The following is an 18,817-nucleotide window of genomic DNA, read 5'->3' on the forward strand; positions in this document are numbered from 1 at the left end:
TAAGCACTGTAAGCCATGTACACACTATTTCTGTTTATAGAACGACTTGGCCGGTACCGGTCTGGCTAACGCACGGAGACAGTCTTAAAAAGAAAATGCAAATGTTATTAATTAACACTCAATGGAAGGCATAAGGACTACCAACTTGAAGTAACCAACTTAGGTGACTACATCGAGTAGTAGTTTTTGCTCCGACTTCAATCTCAATTTATTTGCCAACTATTAAAATCACAAATGGGAAATCGTCAATCGCAGTTTAGGGGTAACCATTTTGAAATGTAGGGGAGGGAGCTGGGGGGTTAGTTCGCATTGAGGACATTATTTTCACACTTACATTATAGATTTATTTTTGTGGTGCTTTTTTGAACTTCTGTTGAAACAGCATTCGCATGAAAGTTCCGAGTTTGAGACCGTATACGAGTATCTGTTAGTTAACGCCCTCTTGTGGCCGTATGTAGTGTTTGGTTACATGTCATAGTTCAATAACAGCATGGCGAAGCAAGCAAGTCAACAATCCACGTCAGAGGAGACTCTGGAAAGGACTGTCAGTGAAAATGGGATCAAAGTTACAATAAAATCTAATCACCTTTCACCAGGAAAGACCAATTCATTTTTCAACCCCAAAATGCGACAAAATAGGTATGTTCATTGCTGTATGCTGGTGGTGCAACTTTTCTTTCCAAGATGAGGCGTTCCCCCCCCCCCCCCGAAGACCTTTGCTGACAAAAATGTAACACTTGCCTAATTTTTGTTGACAGGGAGTTAGTGTTGTGCTCTCTTGCAACGTTTGCTGGTGAAAGTGATGGACCATTAGAATGTCTGGATGCATTCGGAGCTACAGGTATCTATATGTTATGTTTTTCTTGTGTACAAAAGAAATAATTGTAATGGACTATAGAGGGAGTTAATCAATCACAACCACATCTAAATTAATTAATTGAGTGAATAAAAACTGACCTCTGTTTGCAACTCATCATACTATACCATACTATGGTACATTTCTTGAAAAATGATCTGACAGAAATCTGTACCTTATTTTATAAACATGCGTACACAAATACAGATCATCAGCTTTTATTTAAATTAAAATCTTAAATGGTGATTGGCTTAAGAACTCAACATTACCTACATGTATAATGCATGTACATGTCTCTATGTGACATAGCAACTGAAACTACCACTACCCATATATTCAAAATGAAGCACTTGCTGATTGGATTGCTGATTAATATTAATTATTAGGCCAGACTTTTGTTATCCCTTGTTTCGCGAACCTGCCGAATGAACAGAAGCTGAAAATGAAATAAAAATAAAATTTTATTTCAGTGCAATTTCTCGCGCCCGCAGACTTGTAAGTGCAAAAAAATGCAAAAAAAAAAATTGTTTATCTTAACTTTTTTTCAGGCCGCTGCATAACAAACCCAAGTTGCATTTTCGTGGGAGTATCATGATCAAAGTACCGAAGTCTCGCGCAGATGAGAAACAAGGTTATACATGGAATAACATTGTATTTCATTTTCTCTCCGATCAATGATCTCACTTACAATTCTTTGAGAATCACACAAATCTCATTAAAAAAAAATTTTTTTTTTTTTTTCGCCCGCCCCCAAAAAATTGTCTTATAAAAACTTGAGAAGCAAAGAATAAAAAAAGTCTGGCCTTACTCATGATGATGTCAAAATACCATTTCACGGTTTCCCAATTTGAAATCTAATATATTTCATAAAATATGGTTTATAAATACAAACTATTATAAATTAAAAATGGCTGTTGGATTGCCCAATTTCAGAAATACATCATAGTCAGAAAACAATTATTAATATTAATGAGTTAGTTAATTAGCATGCTTCAAATGATGTGGTCGTTGCCTACGCTAAGAAATTACATAGTTAAAAGCTTGGTAACATCTCAGTTTGTACTCGTTGGTCTGCACAACTGTCAGAATCATCATATTACCCTTTAAACAATATTACCAATGTCTCTGAAATAAGAAATATCTGTTTATATTTTAATACAATTGATGAAGTGTTTTTCTGCCAGGAATTATTGGCTTACAATGGGCCAAACACTGTAATGTACGAGTAGTTATCTCCGATATCAACGAAGAATCCACGAATCTGATCAAGCACAACTGTCGAGAAAACAAGATGAATGTCAAAGGTGATGATGATGTCAGTGAAAATCCCTGTATTGAAGTTGTTACATGTGATGTAAATGTCTTGATGCATCAAAGGGCGTTTGATTTCATGTAAGATTTTACTCCATTCATTGGATGCTTGTCATATAATTTGCTGTCACAGAATTTTGTCATCTTTACATTCCCCTGGCGTTACAACAATAATATTACAAACACTAGCTGCTATATTATAATGTACTTCTAAAATCAACTGAATTCAAAAGTTATTCACACACATGTATACGATTAACTTTTGGTAATCAAACTTAGTTTATATAGATTTTAATTTTGGTTCATTATTTTTTGGTATTTTGAAATGTGTTCGGTGATGATTGAGGAAAAGACAGAGTCATAGGTAATGGGCATTACCAAAAAACTTCTAGTTTGGATGAGTATCTTCTGGCATAAATGTTATCATAAATTATTTCCTAGTCATTTAGATCCATATGGGACTTCAGTGCAGTATTTGGAAGCTGCTTTTAGACACATAAGAAATAATGGAATTATTTCCGTGACTTCTACTGATACAAGTACCCTATTTGGTAAAAGTCAGAATGTAACAGCCAGGAACTATGGAGGCCATCTTGTGAGGACTGAGTATTTTAAAGAGTTGGGTGCTCGAATGGTTTTACAGGCTATTGCCAGGTAAGGTACTAAAAGGGTTTTACAGGCTATTGCCAGGTAAGGTACTAAAAGGGTTTTACAGGCTATTGCCAGGTAATGTTCTAGAAGGGTTTTACAGGTTATTGCCAGGTAATGATCTAGAAGGGTTTTACAGGCTATTGCCAAGTAATGTTCTAGAATGGTTTTACAGGCTATTGCCAGGTAATGATCTAGAATGGTTTTACAGGCTATTGCCAGGTAATGATCTAGAATGGTTTTACAGGCTATTGCCAGGTAATGATCTAGAATGGTTTTACAGGCTATTGCCAGGTAATGTTGTAGAATGGTTTTACAGGCTATTGCCAGGTAATGTTGTAGAATGGTTTTACAGGCTATTGCCAGGTAATGTTCTAGAATGGTTTTACAGGCTATTGCCAGGTAATGTTCTAGAATGGTTTTACAGGCTATTGCCAGGAAATGTTGTAGAAGAGTTTTACAGGCTATTGCCAGGTAATGTTGTAGAATGGTTTTACAGGCTATTGCCAGGTAATGTTCTAGAATGGTTTTACAGGCTATTGCCAGGTAATGTTCTAGAAGAGTTTTACAGGCTATTGCCAGGTAATGTTGTAGAATGGTTTTACAGGCTATTGCCAGGTAATGTTCTAGAAGGGTTTTACAGGCTATTGCCAGGTAATGATCTAGAAGAGTTTTACAGGCTATTGCCAGGTAATGTTGTAGAAGGGTTTTACAGGCTATTGCCAGGTAATGATCTAGAATGGTTTTACAGGCTATTGCCAGGTAATGTTCTAGAATGGTTTTACAGGCTATTGCCAGGTAATGTTCTAGAATGGTTTTACAGGCTATTGCCAGGTAATGTTCTAGAATGGTTTTATAGGCTATTGCCAGGTAATGTTGTAGAAGGGTTTTACAGGCTATTGCCAGGTAATGATCTAGAATGGTTTTACAGGCTATTGCCAGGTAATGTTCTAGAATGGTTTTACAGGCTATTGCCAGGTAATGTTGTAGAAGGGTTTTACAGGCTATTGCCAGGTAATGTTGTAGAATGGTTTTACAGGCTATTGCCAGGTAATGATCTAGAATGGTTTTACAGGCTATTGCCAGGTAATGTTGTAGAATGGTTTTACAGGCTATTGCCAGGTAATGTTGTAGAATGGTTTTACAGGCTATTGGCAGGTAATGTTCTAGAATGGTTTTACAGGCTATTGCCAGGTAATGTTGTAGAATGGTTTTACAGGCTATTGCCAGGTAATGTTCTAGAATGGTTTTACAGGCTATTGCCAGGTAATGATCTAGAATGGTTTTACAGGCTATCGCCAGGTAATGTTGTAGAAGGGTTTTACAGGCTATTGCCAGGTAATGTTGTAGAAGGGTTTTACAGGCTATTGCCAGGTAATGATCTAGAATGGTTTTACAGGCTATTGCCAGGTAATGTTCTAGAATGGTTTTACAGGCTATTGCCAGGTAATGATCTAGAAGGGTTTTACAGGCTATTGCCAGGTAATGTTGTAGAAGGGTTTTACAGGCTATTGCCAGGTAATGTTGTAGAAGGGTTTTACAGGCTATTGCCAGGTAATGTTGTAGAATGGTTTTACAGGCTATTGCCAGGTAATGTTCTAGAATGGTTTTACAGGCTATTGCCAGGTAATGTTCTAGAAGAGTTTTACAGGCTATTGCCAGGTAATGTTGTAGAATGGTTTTACAGGCTATTGCCAGGTAATGTTCTAGAAGGGTTTTACAGGCTATTGCCAGGTAATGATCTAGAAGAGTTTTACAGGCTATTGCCAGGTAATGTTGTAGAAGGGTTTTACAGGCTATTGCCAGGTAATGATCTAGAATGGTTTTACAGGCTATTGCCAGGTAATGTTCTAGAATGGTTTTACAGGCTATTGCCAGGTAATGTTCTAGAATGGTTTTACAGGCTATTGCCAGGTAATGTTCTAGAATGGTTTTATAGGCTATTGCCAGGTAATGTTGTAGAAGGGTTTTACAGGCTATTGCCAGGTAATGATCTAGAATGGTTTTACAGGCTATTGCCAGGTAATGTTCTAGAATGGTTTTACAGGCTATTGCCAGGTAATGTTGTAGAAGGGTTTTACAGGCTATTGCCAGGTAATGTTGTAGAATGGTTTTACAGGCTATTGCCAGGTAATGATCTAGAATGGTTTTACAGGCTATTGCCAGGTAATGTTGTAGAATGGTTTTACAGGCTATTGCCAGGTAATGTTGTAGAATGGTTTTACAGGCTATTGGCAGGTAATGTTCTAGAATGGTTTTACAGGCTATTGCCAGGTAATGTTGTAGAATGGTTTTACAGGCTATTGCCAGGTAATGTTCTAGAATGGTTTTACAGGCTATTGCCAGGTAATGATCTAGAATGGTTTTACAGGCTATCGCCAGGTAATGTTGTAGAAGGGTTTTACAGGCTATTGCCAGGTAATGTTGTAGAAGGGTTTTACAGGCTATTGCCAGGTAATGATCTAGAATGGTTTTACAGGCTATTGCCAGGTAATGTTCTAGAATGGTTTTACAGGCTATTGCCAGGTAATGATCTAGAAGGGTTTTACAGGCTATTGCCAGGTAATGTTGTAGAAGGGTTTTACAGGCTATTGCCAGGTAATGTTGTAGAAGGGTTTTACAGGCTATTGCCAGGTAATGTTGTAGAATGGTTTTACAGGCTATTGCCAGGTAATGATCTAGAATGGTTTTACAGGCTATTGCCAGGTAATGTTCTAGAATGGTTTTACAGGCTATTGCCAGGTAATGTTCTAGAATGGTTTTACAGGCTATTGCCAGGTAATGTTCTAGAATAGTTTTACAGGCTATTGCCAGGTAATGATCTAGAATGGTTTTACAGGCTATTGCCAGGTAATGTTGTAGAAGGGTTTTACAGGCTATTGCCAGGTAATGTTGTAGAAGGGTTTTACAGGCTATTGCCAGGTAATGATCTAGAATGGTTTTACAGGCTATTGCCAGGTAATGATCTAGAATGGTTTTACAGGCTATTGCCAGGTAATGTTGTAGAATGGTTTTACAGGCTATTGCCAGGTAATGTTCTAGAATGGTTTTACAGGCTATTGCCAGGTAATGATCTAGAATGGTTTTACAGGCTATTGCCAGGTAATGTTGTAGAAGGGTTTTACAGGCTATTGCCAGGTAATGTTGTAGAATGGTTTTACAGGCTATTGCCAGGTAATGATCTAGAATGGTTTTACAGGCTATTGCCAGGTAATGTTGTAGAATGGTTTTACAGGCTATTGCCAGGTAATGTTCTAGAATGGTTTTACAGGCTATTGCCAGGTAATGTTGTAGAATGGTTTTACAGGCTATTGCCAGGTAATGATCTAGAATAGTTTTACAGGCTATTGCCAGGTAATGTTGTAGAATGGTTTTACAGGCTATTGCCAGGTAATGTTGTAGAATAGTTTTACAGGCTATTGCCAGGTAATGTTGTAGAATGGTTTTACAGGCTATTGCCAGGTAATGTTCTAGAATAGTTTTACAGGCTATTGCCAGGTAATGTTGTAGAATGGTTTTACAGGCTATTGCCAGGTAATGTTGTAGAATGGTTTTACAGGCTATGGCCAGGTAATGTTGTAGAATGGTTTTACAGGCTATTGCCAGGTAATGTTCTAGAATGGTTTTACAGGCTATTGCCAGGTAATGATCTAGAATGGTTTTACAGGCTATTGCCAGGTAATGTTGTAGAAGGGTTTTACAGGCTATTGCCAGGTAATGTTGTAGAATGGTTTTACAGGCTATTGCCAGGTAATGTTGTAGAATGGTTTTACAGGCTATCGCCAGGTAATGTTCTAGAATGGTTTTACAGGCTATTGCCAGGTAATGTTGTAGAATGGTTTTACAGGCTATTGCCAGGTAATGATCTAGAATGGTTTTACAGGCTATTGCCAGGTAATGATCTAGAAGAGTTTTACAGGCTATTGCCAGGTAATGTTCTAGAAGAGTTTTACAGGCTATTGCCAGGTAATGTTGTAGAATGGTTTTACAGGCTATTGCCAGGTAATGTTGTAGAAGGGTTTTACAGGCTATTGCCAGGTAATGATCTAGAATGGTTTTACAGGCTATTGCCAGGTAATGTTCTAGAAGAGTTTTACAGGCTATTGCCAGGTAATGATCTAGAAGGGTTTTACAGGCTATTGCCAGGTAATGTTGTAGAATGGTTTTACAGGCTATTGCCAGGTAATGTTGTAGAAGGGTTTTACAGGCTATTGCCAGGTAATGATCTAGAATGGTTTTACAGGCTATTGCCAGGTAATGTTCTAGAAGGGTTTTACAGGCTATTGCCAGGTAATGTTGTAGAATGGTTTTACAGGCTATTGCCAGGTAATGTTGTAGAATAGCTTTACAGGCTATTGCCAGGTAATGTTGTAGAAGAGTTTTACAGGCTATTGCCAGGTAATGATCTAGAATGGTTTTACAGGCTATTGCCAGGTAATGTTGTAGAAGAGTTTTACAGGCTATCGCCAGGTAATGTTCTAGAATGGTTTTACAGGCTATTGCCAGGTAATGATCTAGAATGGTTTTACAGGCTATTGCCAGGTAATGTTGTAGAAGGGTTTTACAGGCTATTGCCAGGTAATGTTGTAGAATGGTTTTACAGGCTATTGCCAAGTAATGTTCTAGAATGGTTTTACAGGCTATTGCCAGGTAATGTTCTAGAATGGTTTTACAGGCTATTGCCAGGTAATGATCTAGAATGGTTTTACAGGCTATTGCCAGGTAATGTTGTAGAATGGTTTTACAGGCTATTGCCAGGTAATGATCTAGAATGGTTTTACAGGCTATTGCCAGGTAATGTTGTAGAAGGGTTTTACAGGCTATTGCCAGGTAATGTTCTAGAATGGTTTTACAGGCTATTGCCAGGTAATGTTCTAGAATGGTTTTACAGGCTATTGCCAGGTAATGTTGTAGAATGGTTTTACAGGCTATTGCCAGGTAATGTTGTAGAATGGTTTTACAGGCTATCGCCAGGTAATGATCTAGAATGGTTTTACAGGCTATTGCCAGGTAATGTTCTAGAAGGGTTTTACAGGCTATTGCCAGGTAATGTTCTAGAAGGGTTTTACAGGCTATTGCCAGGTAATGTTGTAGAAGGGTTTTACAGGCTATTGCCAGGTAATGTTGTAGAATGGTTTTACAGGCTATTGCCAGGTAATGTTGTAGAATGGTTTTACAGGCTATTGCCAGGTAATGTTGTAGAATGGTTTTACAGGCTATTGCCAGGTAATGTTCTAGAATGGTTTTACAGGCTATTGCCAGGTAATGTTGTAGAATGGTTTTACAGGCTATTGCCAGGTAATGATCTAGAATGGTTTTACAGGCTATTGCCAGGTAATGTTGTAGAATGGTTTTACAGGCTATTGCCAAGTAATGTTCTAGAATGGTTTTACAGGCTATTGCCAGGTAATGCTGTAGAATGGTTTTACAGGCTATTGCCAGGTAATGTTGTAGAATGGTTTTACAGGCTATTGCCAGGTAATGTTGTAGAATGGTTTTACAGGCTATTGCCAGGTAATGATCTAGAATGGTTTTACAGGCTATTGCCAGGTAATGTTGTAGAATGGTTTTACAGGCTATTGCCAGGTAATGTTGTAGAATGGTTTTACAGGCTATTGCCAGGTAATGTTGTAGAATGGTTTTACAGGCTATTGCCAGGTAATGATCTAGAATGGTTTTACAGGCTATTGCCAGGTAATGTTGTAGAATGGTTTTACAGGCTATTGCCAGGTAATGTTCTAGAATGGTTTTACAGGCTATTGCCAGGTAATGTTGTAGAAGGGTTTTACAGGCTATTGCCAGGTAATGTAGTAGAAGGGTTTTACAGGCTATTGCCAGGTAATGTTCTAGAATGGTTTTACAGGCTATTGCCAGGTAATGTTCTAGAATGGTTTTACAGGCTATTGCCAGGTAATGTTCTAGAATGGTTTTACAGGCTATTGCCAGGTAATGTTGTAGAAGGGTTTTACAGGCTATTGCCAGGTAATGATCTAGAATGGTTTTACAGGCTATTGCCAGGTAATGTTCTAGAATGGTTTTACAGGCTATTGCCAGGTAATGTTCTAGAATGGTTTTACAGGCTATTGCCAGGTAATGTTGTAGAAGAGTTTTACAGGCTATTGCCAGGTAATGTTCTAGAATGGTTTTACAGGCTATTGCCAGGTAATGTTCTAGAATGGTTTTACAGGCTATTGCCAGGTAATGATCTAGAATGGTTTTACAGGCTATTGCCAGGTAATGTTCTAGAATGGTTTTACAGGCTATTGCCAGGTAATGTTCTAGAATGGTTTTACAGGCTATTGCCAGGTAATGATCTAGAATGGTTTTACAGGCTATTGCCAGGTAATGTTCTAGAAGAGTTTTACAGGCTATTGCCAGGTAATGTTGTAGAATGGTTTTACAGGCTATTGCCAGGTAATGTTGTAGAAGGGTTTTACAGGCTATTGCCAGGTAATGATCTAGAATGGTTTTACAGGCTATTGCCAGGTAATGTTCTAGAAGAGTTTTACAGGCTATTGCCAGGTAATGATCTAGAAGGGTTTTACAGGCTATTGCCAGGTAATGTTGTAGAATGGTTTTACAGGCTATTGCCAGGTAATGTTGTAGAAGGGTTTTACAGGCTATTGCCAGGTAATGATCTAGAATGGTTTTACAGGCTATTGCCAGGTAATGTTCTAGAAGGTTTTTACAGGCTATTGCCAGGTAATGTTGTAGAATGGTTTTACAGGCTATTGCCAGGTAATGTTGTAGAATAGCTTTACAGGCTATTGCCAGGTGATGTTGTAGAAGAGTTTTACAGGCTATTGCCAGGTAATGATCTAGAATGGTTTTACAGGCTATTGCCAGGTAATGTTGTAGAAGAGTTTTACAGGCTATCGCCAGGTAATGTTCTAGAATGGTTTTACAGGCTATTGCCAGGTAATGATCTAGAATGGTTTTACAGGCTATTGCCAGGTAATGTTGTAGAAGGGTTTTACAGGCTATTGCCAGGTAATGTTGTAGAATGGTTTTACAGGCTATTGCCAAGTAATGTTCTAGAATGGTTTTACAGGCTATTGCCAGGTAATGTTCTAGAATGGTTTTACAGGCTATTGCCAGGTAATGATCTAGAATGGTTTTACAGGCTATTGCCAGGTAATGTTGTAGAATGGTTTTACAGGCTATTGCCAGGTAATGATCTAGAATGGTTTTACAGGCTATTGCCAGGTAATGTTGTAGAAGGGTTTTACAGGCTATTGCCAGGTAATGTTCTAGAATGGTTTTACAGGCTATTGCCAGGTAATGTTCTAGAATGGTTTTACAGGCTATTGCCAGGTAATGTTGTAGAATGGTTTTACAGGCTATTGCCAGGTAATGTTGTAGAATGGTTTTACAGGCTATCGCCAGGTAATGATCTAGAATGGTTTTACAGGCTATTGCCAGGTAATGTTCTAGAAGGGTTTTACAGGCTATTGCCAGGTAATGTTCTAGAAGGGTTTTACAGGCTATTGCCAGGTAATGTTGTAGAAGGGTTTTACAGGCTATTGCCAGGTAATGTTGTAGAATGGTTTTACAGGCTATTGCCAGGTAATGTTGTAGAATGGTTTTACAGGCTATTGCCAGGTAATGTTGTAGAATGGTTTTACAGGCTATTGCCAGGTAATGTTCTAGAATGGTTTTACAGGCTATTGCCAGGTAATGTTGTAGAATGGTTTTACAGGCTATTGCCAGGTAATGATCTAGAATGGTTTTACAGGCTATTGCCAGGTAATGTTGTAGAATGGTTTTACAGGCTATTGCCAAGTAATGTTCTAGAATGGTTTTACAGGCTATTGCCAGGTAATGCTGTAGAATGGTTTTACAGGCTATTGCCAGGTAATGTTGTAGAATGGTTTTACAGGCTATTGCCAGGTAATGATCTAGAATGGTTTTACAGGCTATTGCCAGGTAATGTTGTAGAATGGTTTTACAGGCTATTGCCAGGTAATGTTGTAGAATGGTTTTACAGGCTATTGCCAGGTAATGTTGTAGAATGGTTTTACAGGCTATTGCCAGGTAATGATCTAGAATGGTTTTACAGGCTATTGCCAGGTAATGTTGTAGAATGGTTTTACAGGCTATTGCCAGGTAATGTTCTAGAATGGTTTTACAGGCTATTGCCAGGTAATGTTGTAGAAGGGTTTTACAGGCTATTGCCAGGTAATGTAGTAGAAGGGTTTTACAGGCTATTGCCAGGTAATGTTCTAGAATGGTTTTACAGGCTATTGCCAGGTAATGTTCTAGAATGGTTTTACAGGCTATTGCCAGGTAATGTTCTAGAATGGTTTTACAGGCTATTGCCAGGTAATGTTGTAGAAGGGTTTTACAGGCTATTGCCAGGTAATGATCTAGAATGGTTTTACAGGCTATTGCCAGGTAATGTTCTAGAATGGTTTTACAGGCTATTGCCAGGTAATGTTCTAGAATGGTTTTACAGGCTATTGCCAGGTAATGTTGTAGAAGAGTTTTACAGGCTATTGCCAGGTAATGTTCTAGAATGGTTTTACAGGCTATTGCCAGGTAATGTTCTAGAATGGTTTTACAGGCTATTGCCAGGTAATGATCTAGAATGGTTTTACAGGCTATTGCCAGGTAATGTTCTAGAATGGTTTTACAGGCTATTGCCAGGTAATGTTCTAGAATGGTTTTACAGGCTATTGCCAGGTAATGATCTAGAATGGTTTTACAGGCTATTGCCAGGTAATGATCTAGAAGAGTTTTACAGGCTATTGCCAGGTAATGTTCTAGAATGGTTTTACAGGCTATTGCCAGGTAATGATCTAGAATGGTTTTACAGGCTATTGCCAGGTAATGATCTAGAATGGTTTTACAGGCTATTGCCAGGTAATGATCTAGAATGGTTTTACAGGCTATTGCCAGGTAATGATCTAGAATGGTTTTACAGGCTATTGCCAGGTAATGTTGTAGAAGGGTTTTACAGGCTATTGGCAGGTAATGATCTAGAATGGTTTTACAGGCTATTGCCAGGTAATGTTCTAGAATGGTTTTACAGGCTATTGCCATGTAATGTTCTAGAATGGTTTTACAGGCTATTGCCAGGTAATGATCTAGAATGGTTTTACAGGCTATTGCCAGGTAATGTTGTAGAAGGGTTTTACAGGCTATTGCCAGGTAATGATCTAGAATGGTTTTACAGGCTATTGCCAGGTAATGTTCTAGAATGGTTTTACAGGCTATTGCCAGGTAATGTTGTAGAAGGGTTTTACAGGCTATTGCCAGGTAATGATCTAGAATGGTTTTACAGGCTATTGCCAGGTAATGTTCTAGAATGGTTTTACAGGCTATTGCCAGGTAATGTTGTAGAAGGGTTTTACAGGCTATTGCCAGGTAATGATCTAGAATGGTTTTACAGGCTATTGCCAGGTAGTGATCTAGAATGGTTTTACAGGCTATTGCCAGGTAATGTTGTAGAAGGGTTTTACAGGCTATTGCCAGGTAATGTTCTAGAATGGTTTTACAGGCTATTGCCAGGTAATGTTCTAGAATGGTTTTACAGGCTATTGCCAAGTAATGTTGTAGAAGGGTTTTACAGGCTATTGGCAGGTAATGATCTAGAATGGTTTTACAGGCTATTGCCAGGTAATGTTGTAGAAGGGTTTTACAGGCTATTGCCAGGTAATGTTCTAGAATGGTTTTACAGGCTATTGCCAGGTAATGATCTAGAATGGTTTTACAGGCTATTGCCAGGTAATGTTGTAGAAGGGTTTTACAGGCTATTGCCAGGTAATGATCTAGAATGGTTTTACAGGCTATTGCCAAGTAATGTTGTAGAAGGGTTTTACAGGCTATTGGCAGGTAATGATCTAGAATGGTTTTACAGGCTATTGCCAGGTAATGTTCTAGAATGGTTTTACAGGCTATTGCCAGGTAATGTTCTAGAATGGTTTTACAGGCTATTGCCAGGTAATGTTGTAGAAGGGTTTTACAGGCTATTGCCAGGTAATGATCTAGAAGGGTTTTACAGGCTATTGCCAGGTAATGTTCTAGAATGGTTTTACAGGCTATTGCCAGGTAATGTTCTAGAATGGTTTTACAGGCTATTGCCAGGTAATGTTGTAGAAGGGTTTTACAGGCTATTGCCAGGTAATGATCTAGAAGGGTTTTACAGGCTATTGCCAGGTAATGTTGTAGAATGGTTTTACAGGCTATTGCCAGGTAATGTTGTAGAAGGGTTTTACAGGTTATTGCCAGGTAATGATCTAGAATGGTTTTACAGGCTATTGCCAGGTAATGTTCTAGAAGAGTTTTACAGGCTATTGCCAGGTAATGATCTAGAATGGTTTTACAGGCTATTGCCAAGTAATGTTGTAGAAGGGTTTTACAGGCTATTGGCAGGTAATGTTCTAGAATGGTTTTACAGGCTATTGCCAGGTAATGTTCTAGAAGAGTTTTACAGGCTATTGCCAGGTAATGTTGTAGAAGAGTTTTACAGGCTATTGCCAGGTAATGATCTAGAATGGTTTTACAGGCTATTGCCAGGTAATGTTGTAGAATGGTTTTACAGGCTATTGCCAGGTAATGATCTAGAATGGTTTTACAGGCTATCGCCAGGTAATGTTCTAGAATGGTTTTACAGGCTATTGCCAGGTAATGATCTAGAATGGTTTTACAGGCTATTGCCAGGTAATGTTCTAGAAGAGTTTTACAGGCTATTGCCAGGTAATGATCTAGAATGGTTTTACAGGCTATTGGCAGGTAATGTTGTAGAAGGGTTTTACAGGCTATTGGCAGGTAATGATCTAGAATGGTTTTACAGGCTATTGCCAGGTAATGATCTAGAATGGTTTTACAGGCTATTGCCAGGTAATGTTCTAGAAGGGTTTTACAGGCTATTGCCAAGTAATGTTGTAGAATGGTTTTACAGGCTATCACCAGGTAATGTTGTAGAAGGGTTTTACAGGCTATTGGCAGGTAATGATCTAGAATGGTTTTACAGGCTATTGCCAGGTAATGTTCTAGAAGAGTTTTACAGGCTATTGCCAGGTAATGTTGTAGAATGGTTTTACAGGCTATTGCCAGGTAATGATCTAGAATGGTTTTACAGGCTATTGCCAGGTAATGTTCTAGAAGGGTTTTACAGGCTATTGCCAGGTAATGTTCTAGAATGGTTTTACAGGCTATTGCCAAGTAATGTTGTAGAAGGGTTTTACAGGCTATTGGCAGGTAATGATCTAGAATGGTTTTACAGGCTATTGCCAGGTAATGATCCAGAATGGTTTTACAGGCTATTGCCAGGTAATGTTCTAGAAGGGTTTTACAGGCTATTGCCAGGTAATGATCTAGAATGGTTTTACATGCTATTGCCAGGTAATGATCTAGAATGGTTTTACAGGCTATTGGCAGGTAATGTTGTAGAATGGTTTTACAGGCTATTGCCAGGTAATGATCTAGAATGGTTTTACAGGCTATTGCCAGGTAATGATCTAGAATGGTTTTACAGGCTATTGGCAGGTAATGTTGTAGAATGGTTTTACAGGCTATTGCCAGGTAATGATCTAGAATGGTTTTACAGGCTATTGGCAGGTAATGTTGTAGAATGGTTTTACAGGCTATTGCCAGGTAATGATCTAGAATGGTTTTACAGGCTATTGCCAGGTAATGATCTAGAATGGTTTTACAGGCTATTGGCAGGTAATGTTGTAGAAGGGTTTTACAGGCTATTGCCAGGTAATGTTCTAGAATGGTTTTACAGGCTATTGCCAGGTAATGATCTAGAATGGTTTTACAGGCTATTGCCAAGTAATGTTGTAGAAGGGTTTTACAGGCTATTGCCAGGTAATGTTCTAGAATGGTTTTACAGGCTATTGCCAGGTAATGATCTAGAATGGTTTTACAGGCTATTGGCAGGTAATGTTGTAGAAGGGTTTTACAGGCTATTGGCAGGTAATGATCTAGAATGGTTTTACAGGCTATTGCCAGGTAATGATCTAGAATGGTTTTACAGGCTATTGCCAAGTAATGTTGTAGAAGGGTTTTACAGGCTATTGTCAGGTAATGATCTAGAATGGTTTTACAGGCTATTGCCAGGTAATGATCTAGAATGGTTTTACAGGCTATTGGCAGGTAATGTTGTAGAAGGGTTTTACAGGCTATTGCCAGGTAATGTTCTAGAATGGTTTTACAGGCTATTGCCAGGTAATGATCTAGAATGGTTTTACAGGCTATTGCCAGGTAATGTTGTAGAAGGGTTTTACAGGCTATTGCCAGGTAATGATCTAGAATGGTTTTACAGGCTATTGCCAGGTAATGTTCTAGAAGAGTTTTACAGGCTATTGCCAAGTAATGTTGTAGAAGGGTTTTACAGGCTATTGCCAGGTAATGTTCTAGAATGGTTTTACAGGCTATTGCCAGGTAATGTTCTAGAATGGTTTTACAGGCTATTGCCAGGTAATGTTGTGGAAGAGTTTTACAGGCTATCGCCAGGTAATGTTGTAGAATGGTTTTACAGGCTATTGCCAGGTAATGATCTAGAATGGTTTTACAGGCTATTGCCAGGTAATGATCTAGAATGGTTTTACAGGCTATTGCCAGGTAATGATCTAGAATGGCTTTACAGGCTATTGCCAGGTAATGTTCTAGAATGGTTTTACAGGCTATTGCCAGGTAATGTTCTAGAATGGTTTTACAGGCTATTGCCAGGTAATGATCTAGAAGAGTTTTACAGGCTATTGCCAGGTAATGATCTAGAATGGTTTTACAGGCTATTGCCAGGTAATGTTGTAGAAGGGTTTTACAGGTTATTGCCAGGTAATGTTGTAGAAGGGTTTTACAGGCTATTGCCAGGTAATGTTGTAGAATGGTTTTACAGGCTATTGCCAGGTAATGATCTAGAATGGTTTTACAGGCTATTGCCAGGTAATGTTGTAGAATGGTTTTACAGGCTATTGCCAGGTAATGTTCTAGAATGGTTACAGGCTATTGCCAGGTAATGTTCTAGAAGGGTTTTACAGGCTATTGCCAGGTAATGTTGTAGAATGGTTTTACAGGCTATTGCCAGGTAATGTTGTAGAATGGTTTTACAGGCTATTGCCAGGTAATGTTGTAGAATGGTTTTACAGGCTATTGCCAGGTAATGTTCTAGAATGGTTTTACAGGCTATTGCCAGGTAGTGATCTAGAATGGTTTTACAGGCTATTGGCAGGTAATGTTGTAGAAGGGTTTTACAGGCTATTGGCAGGTAATGATCTAGAATGGTTTTACAGGCTATTGCCAGGTAATGTTCTAGAATGGTTTTACAGGCTATTGCCAGGTAATGATCTAGAATGGTTTTACAGGCTATTGGCAGGTAATGTTGTAGAAGGGTTTTACAGGCTATTGCCAGGTAATGATCTAGAATGGTTTTACAGGCTATTGCCAGGTAATGTTCTAGAAGAGTTTTACAGGCTATTGCCAAGTAATGTTCTAGAATGGTTTTACAGGCTATTGCCAGGTAATGTTCTAGAATGGTTTTACAGGCTATTGCCAGGTAATGTTGTAGAATGGTTTTACAGGCTATTGCCAGGTAATGTTGTAGAATGGTTTTACAGGCTATCGCCAGGTAATGATCTAGAATGGTTTTACAGGCTATTGCCAGGTAATGTTCTAGAAGGGTTTTACAGGCTATTGCCAGGTAATGTTCTAGAAGGGTTTTACAGGCTATTGCCAGGTAATGTTGTAGAAGGGTTTTACAGGCTATTGCCAGGTAATGTTCTAGAATGGTTTTACAGGCTATTGCCAGGTAATGATCTAGAATGGTTTTACAGGCTATTGCCAGGTAATGTTGTAGAAGGGTTTTACAGGCTATTGCCAGGTAATGATCTAGAATGGTTTTACAGGCTATTGCCAGGTAATGTTCTAGAAGAGTTTTACAGGCTATTGCCAAGTAATGTTGTAGAAGGGTTTTACAGGCTATTGCCAGGTAATGTTCTAGAATGGTTTTACAGGCTATTGCCAGGTAATGTTCTAGAATGGTTTTACAGGCTATTGCCAGGTAATGTTGTGGAAGAGTTTTACAGGCTATCGCCAGGTAATGTTGTAGAATGGTTTTACAGGCTATTGCCAGGTAATGATCTAGAATGGTTTTACAGGCTATTGCCAGGTAATGATCTAGAATGGTTTTACAGGCTATTGCCAGGTAATGATCTAGAATGGCTTTACAGGCTATTGCCAGGTAATGTTCTAGAATGGTTTTACAGGCTATTGCCAGGTAATGTTCTAGAATGGTTTTACAGGCTATTGCCAGGTAATGATCTAGAAGAGTTTTACAGGCTATTGCCAGGTAATGATCTAGAATGGTTTTACAGGCTATTGCCAGGTAATGTTGTAGAAGGGTTTTACAGGTTATTGCCAGGTAATGTTGTAGAAGGGTTTTACAGGCTATTGCCAGGTAATGTTGTAGAATGGTTTTACAGGCTATTGCCAGGTAATGATCTAGAATGGTTTTACAGGCTATTGCCAGGTAATGTTGTAGAATGGTTTTACAGGCTATTGCCAGGTAATGTTCTAGAATGGTTTTACAGGCTATTGCCAGGTAATGTTCTAGAAGGGTTTTACAGGCTATTGCCAGGTAATGTTGTAGAATGGTTTTACAGGCTATTGCCAGGTAATGTTGTAGAATGGTTTTACAGGCTATTGCCAGGTAATGTTGTAGAATGGTTTTACAGGCTATTGCCAGGTAATGTTCTAGAATGGTTTTACAGGCTATTGCCAGGTAGTGATCTAGAATGGTTTTACAGGCTATTGGCAGGTAATGTTGTAGAAGGGTTTTACAGGCTATTGGCAGGTAATGATCTAGAATGGTTTTACAGGCTATTGCCAGGTAATGTTCTAGAATGGTTTTACAGGCTATTGCCAGGTAATGATCTAGAATGGTTTTACAGGCTATTGGCAGGTAATGTTGTAGAAGGGTTTTACAGGCTATTGCCAGGTAATGATCTAGAATGGTTTTACAGGCTATTGCCAGGTAATGTTCTAGAAGAGTTTTACAGGCTATTGCCAAGTAATGTTGTAGAAGGGTTTTACAGGCTATTGCCAGGTAATGTTCTAGAATGGTTTTACAGGCTATTGCCAGGTAATGTTCTAGAATGGTTTTACAGGCTATTGCCAGGTAATGTTGTGGAAGAGTTTTACAGGCTATCGCCAGGTAATGTTGTAGAATGGTTTTACAGGCTATTGCCAGGTAATGATCTAGAATGGTTTTACAGGCTATTGCCAGGTAATGATCTAGAATGGTTTTACAGGCTATTGCCAGGTAATGTTCTAGAATGGTTTTACAGGCTATTGCCAGGTAATGATCTAGAATGGTTTTACAGGCTATTGCCAGGTAATGTTCTAGAATGGTTTTACAGGCTATTGCCAGGTAATGTTGTAGAATGGTTTTACAGGCTATTGCCAGGTAATGATCTAGAATGGTTTTACAGGCTATTGCCAGGTAATGTTGTAGAATGGTTTTACAGGCTATTGCCAGGTAATGATCTAGAATGGTTTTACAGGCTGTTGCCAGGTAATGTTGTAGAATGGTTTTACAGGCTATTGCCAGGTAATGTTGTAGAATGGTTTTACAGGCTATTGCCAGGTAATGTTGTAGAATGGTTTTACAGGCTATTGCCAGGTAATGTTGTAGAAGGGTTTTACAGGCTATTGCCAGGTAATGATCTAGAATGGTTTTACAGGCTATTGCCAGGTAATGTTGTAGAATGGTTTTACAGGCTATTGCCAGGTAATGTTGTAGAATGGTTTTACAGGCTATTGCCAGGTAATGTTGTAGAATGGTTTTACAGGCTATTGCCAGGTAATGTTCTAGAATGGTTTTACAGGCTATTGCCAGGTAATGTTGTAGAATGGTTTTACAGGCTATTGCCAGGTAATGTTGTAGAATGGTTTTACAGGCTATTGCCAGGTAATGTTCTAGAATGGTTTTACAGGCTATTGCCAGGTAATGTTGTAGAATGGTTTTACAGGCTATTGCCAGGTAATGTTCTAGAA

At 38.8% G+C, this 18,817-nt stretch overlaps 1 protein-coding gene across 1 annotated transcript in view; it reads left to right on the plus strand.

The window, feature by feature from the left end:
* The first annotated feature begins 477 nt into the window (after nt 1-477).
* LOC102808795 (tRNA (guanine(27)-N(2))-dimethyltransferase-like) overlaps nt 478-18,817 on the plus strand; it is a 77,031-nt gene continuing 58,691 nt past the window's right edge. The window contains exons 1-4 of the mRNA XM_085491823.1: nt 478-639; nt 759-841; nt 2,041-2,248; nt 2,609-2,821. Of these exons, the coding sequence (XP_085347949.1) occupies nt 491-639; nt 759-841; nt 2,041-2,248; nt 2,609-2,821 (653 nt within the window). The 5' untranslated portion in view covers nt 478-490. The remainder of the gene's footprint in view (nt 640-758; nt 842-2,040; nt 2,249-2,608; nt 2,822-18,817) is intronic.

The sequence above is a fragment of the Saccoglossus kowalevskii genome, chromosome 17, assembly GCF_978046115.1.
Source record: "Saccoglossus kowalevskii chromosome 17, keSacKowa6.1, whole genome shotgun sequence".
Classification (NCBI taxonomy): Eukaryota; Metazoa; Hemichordata; class Enteropneusta; family Harrimaniidae; genus Saccoglossus; species Saccoglossus kowalevskii.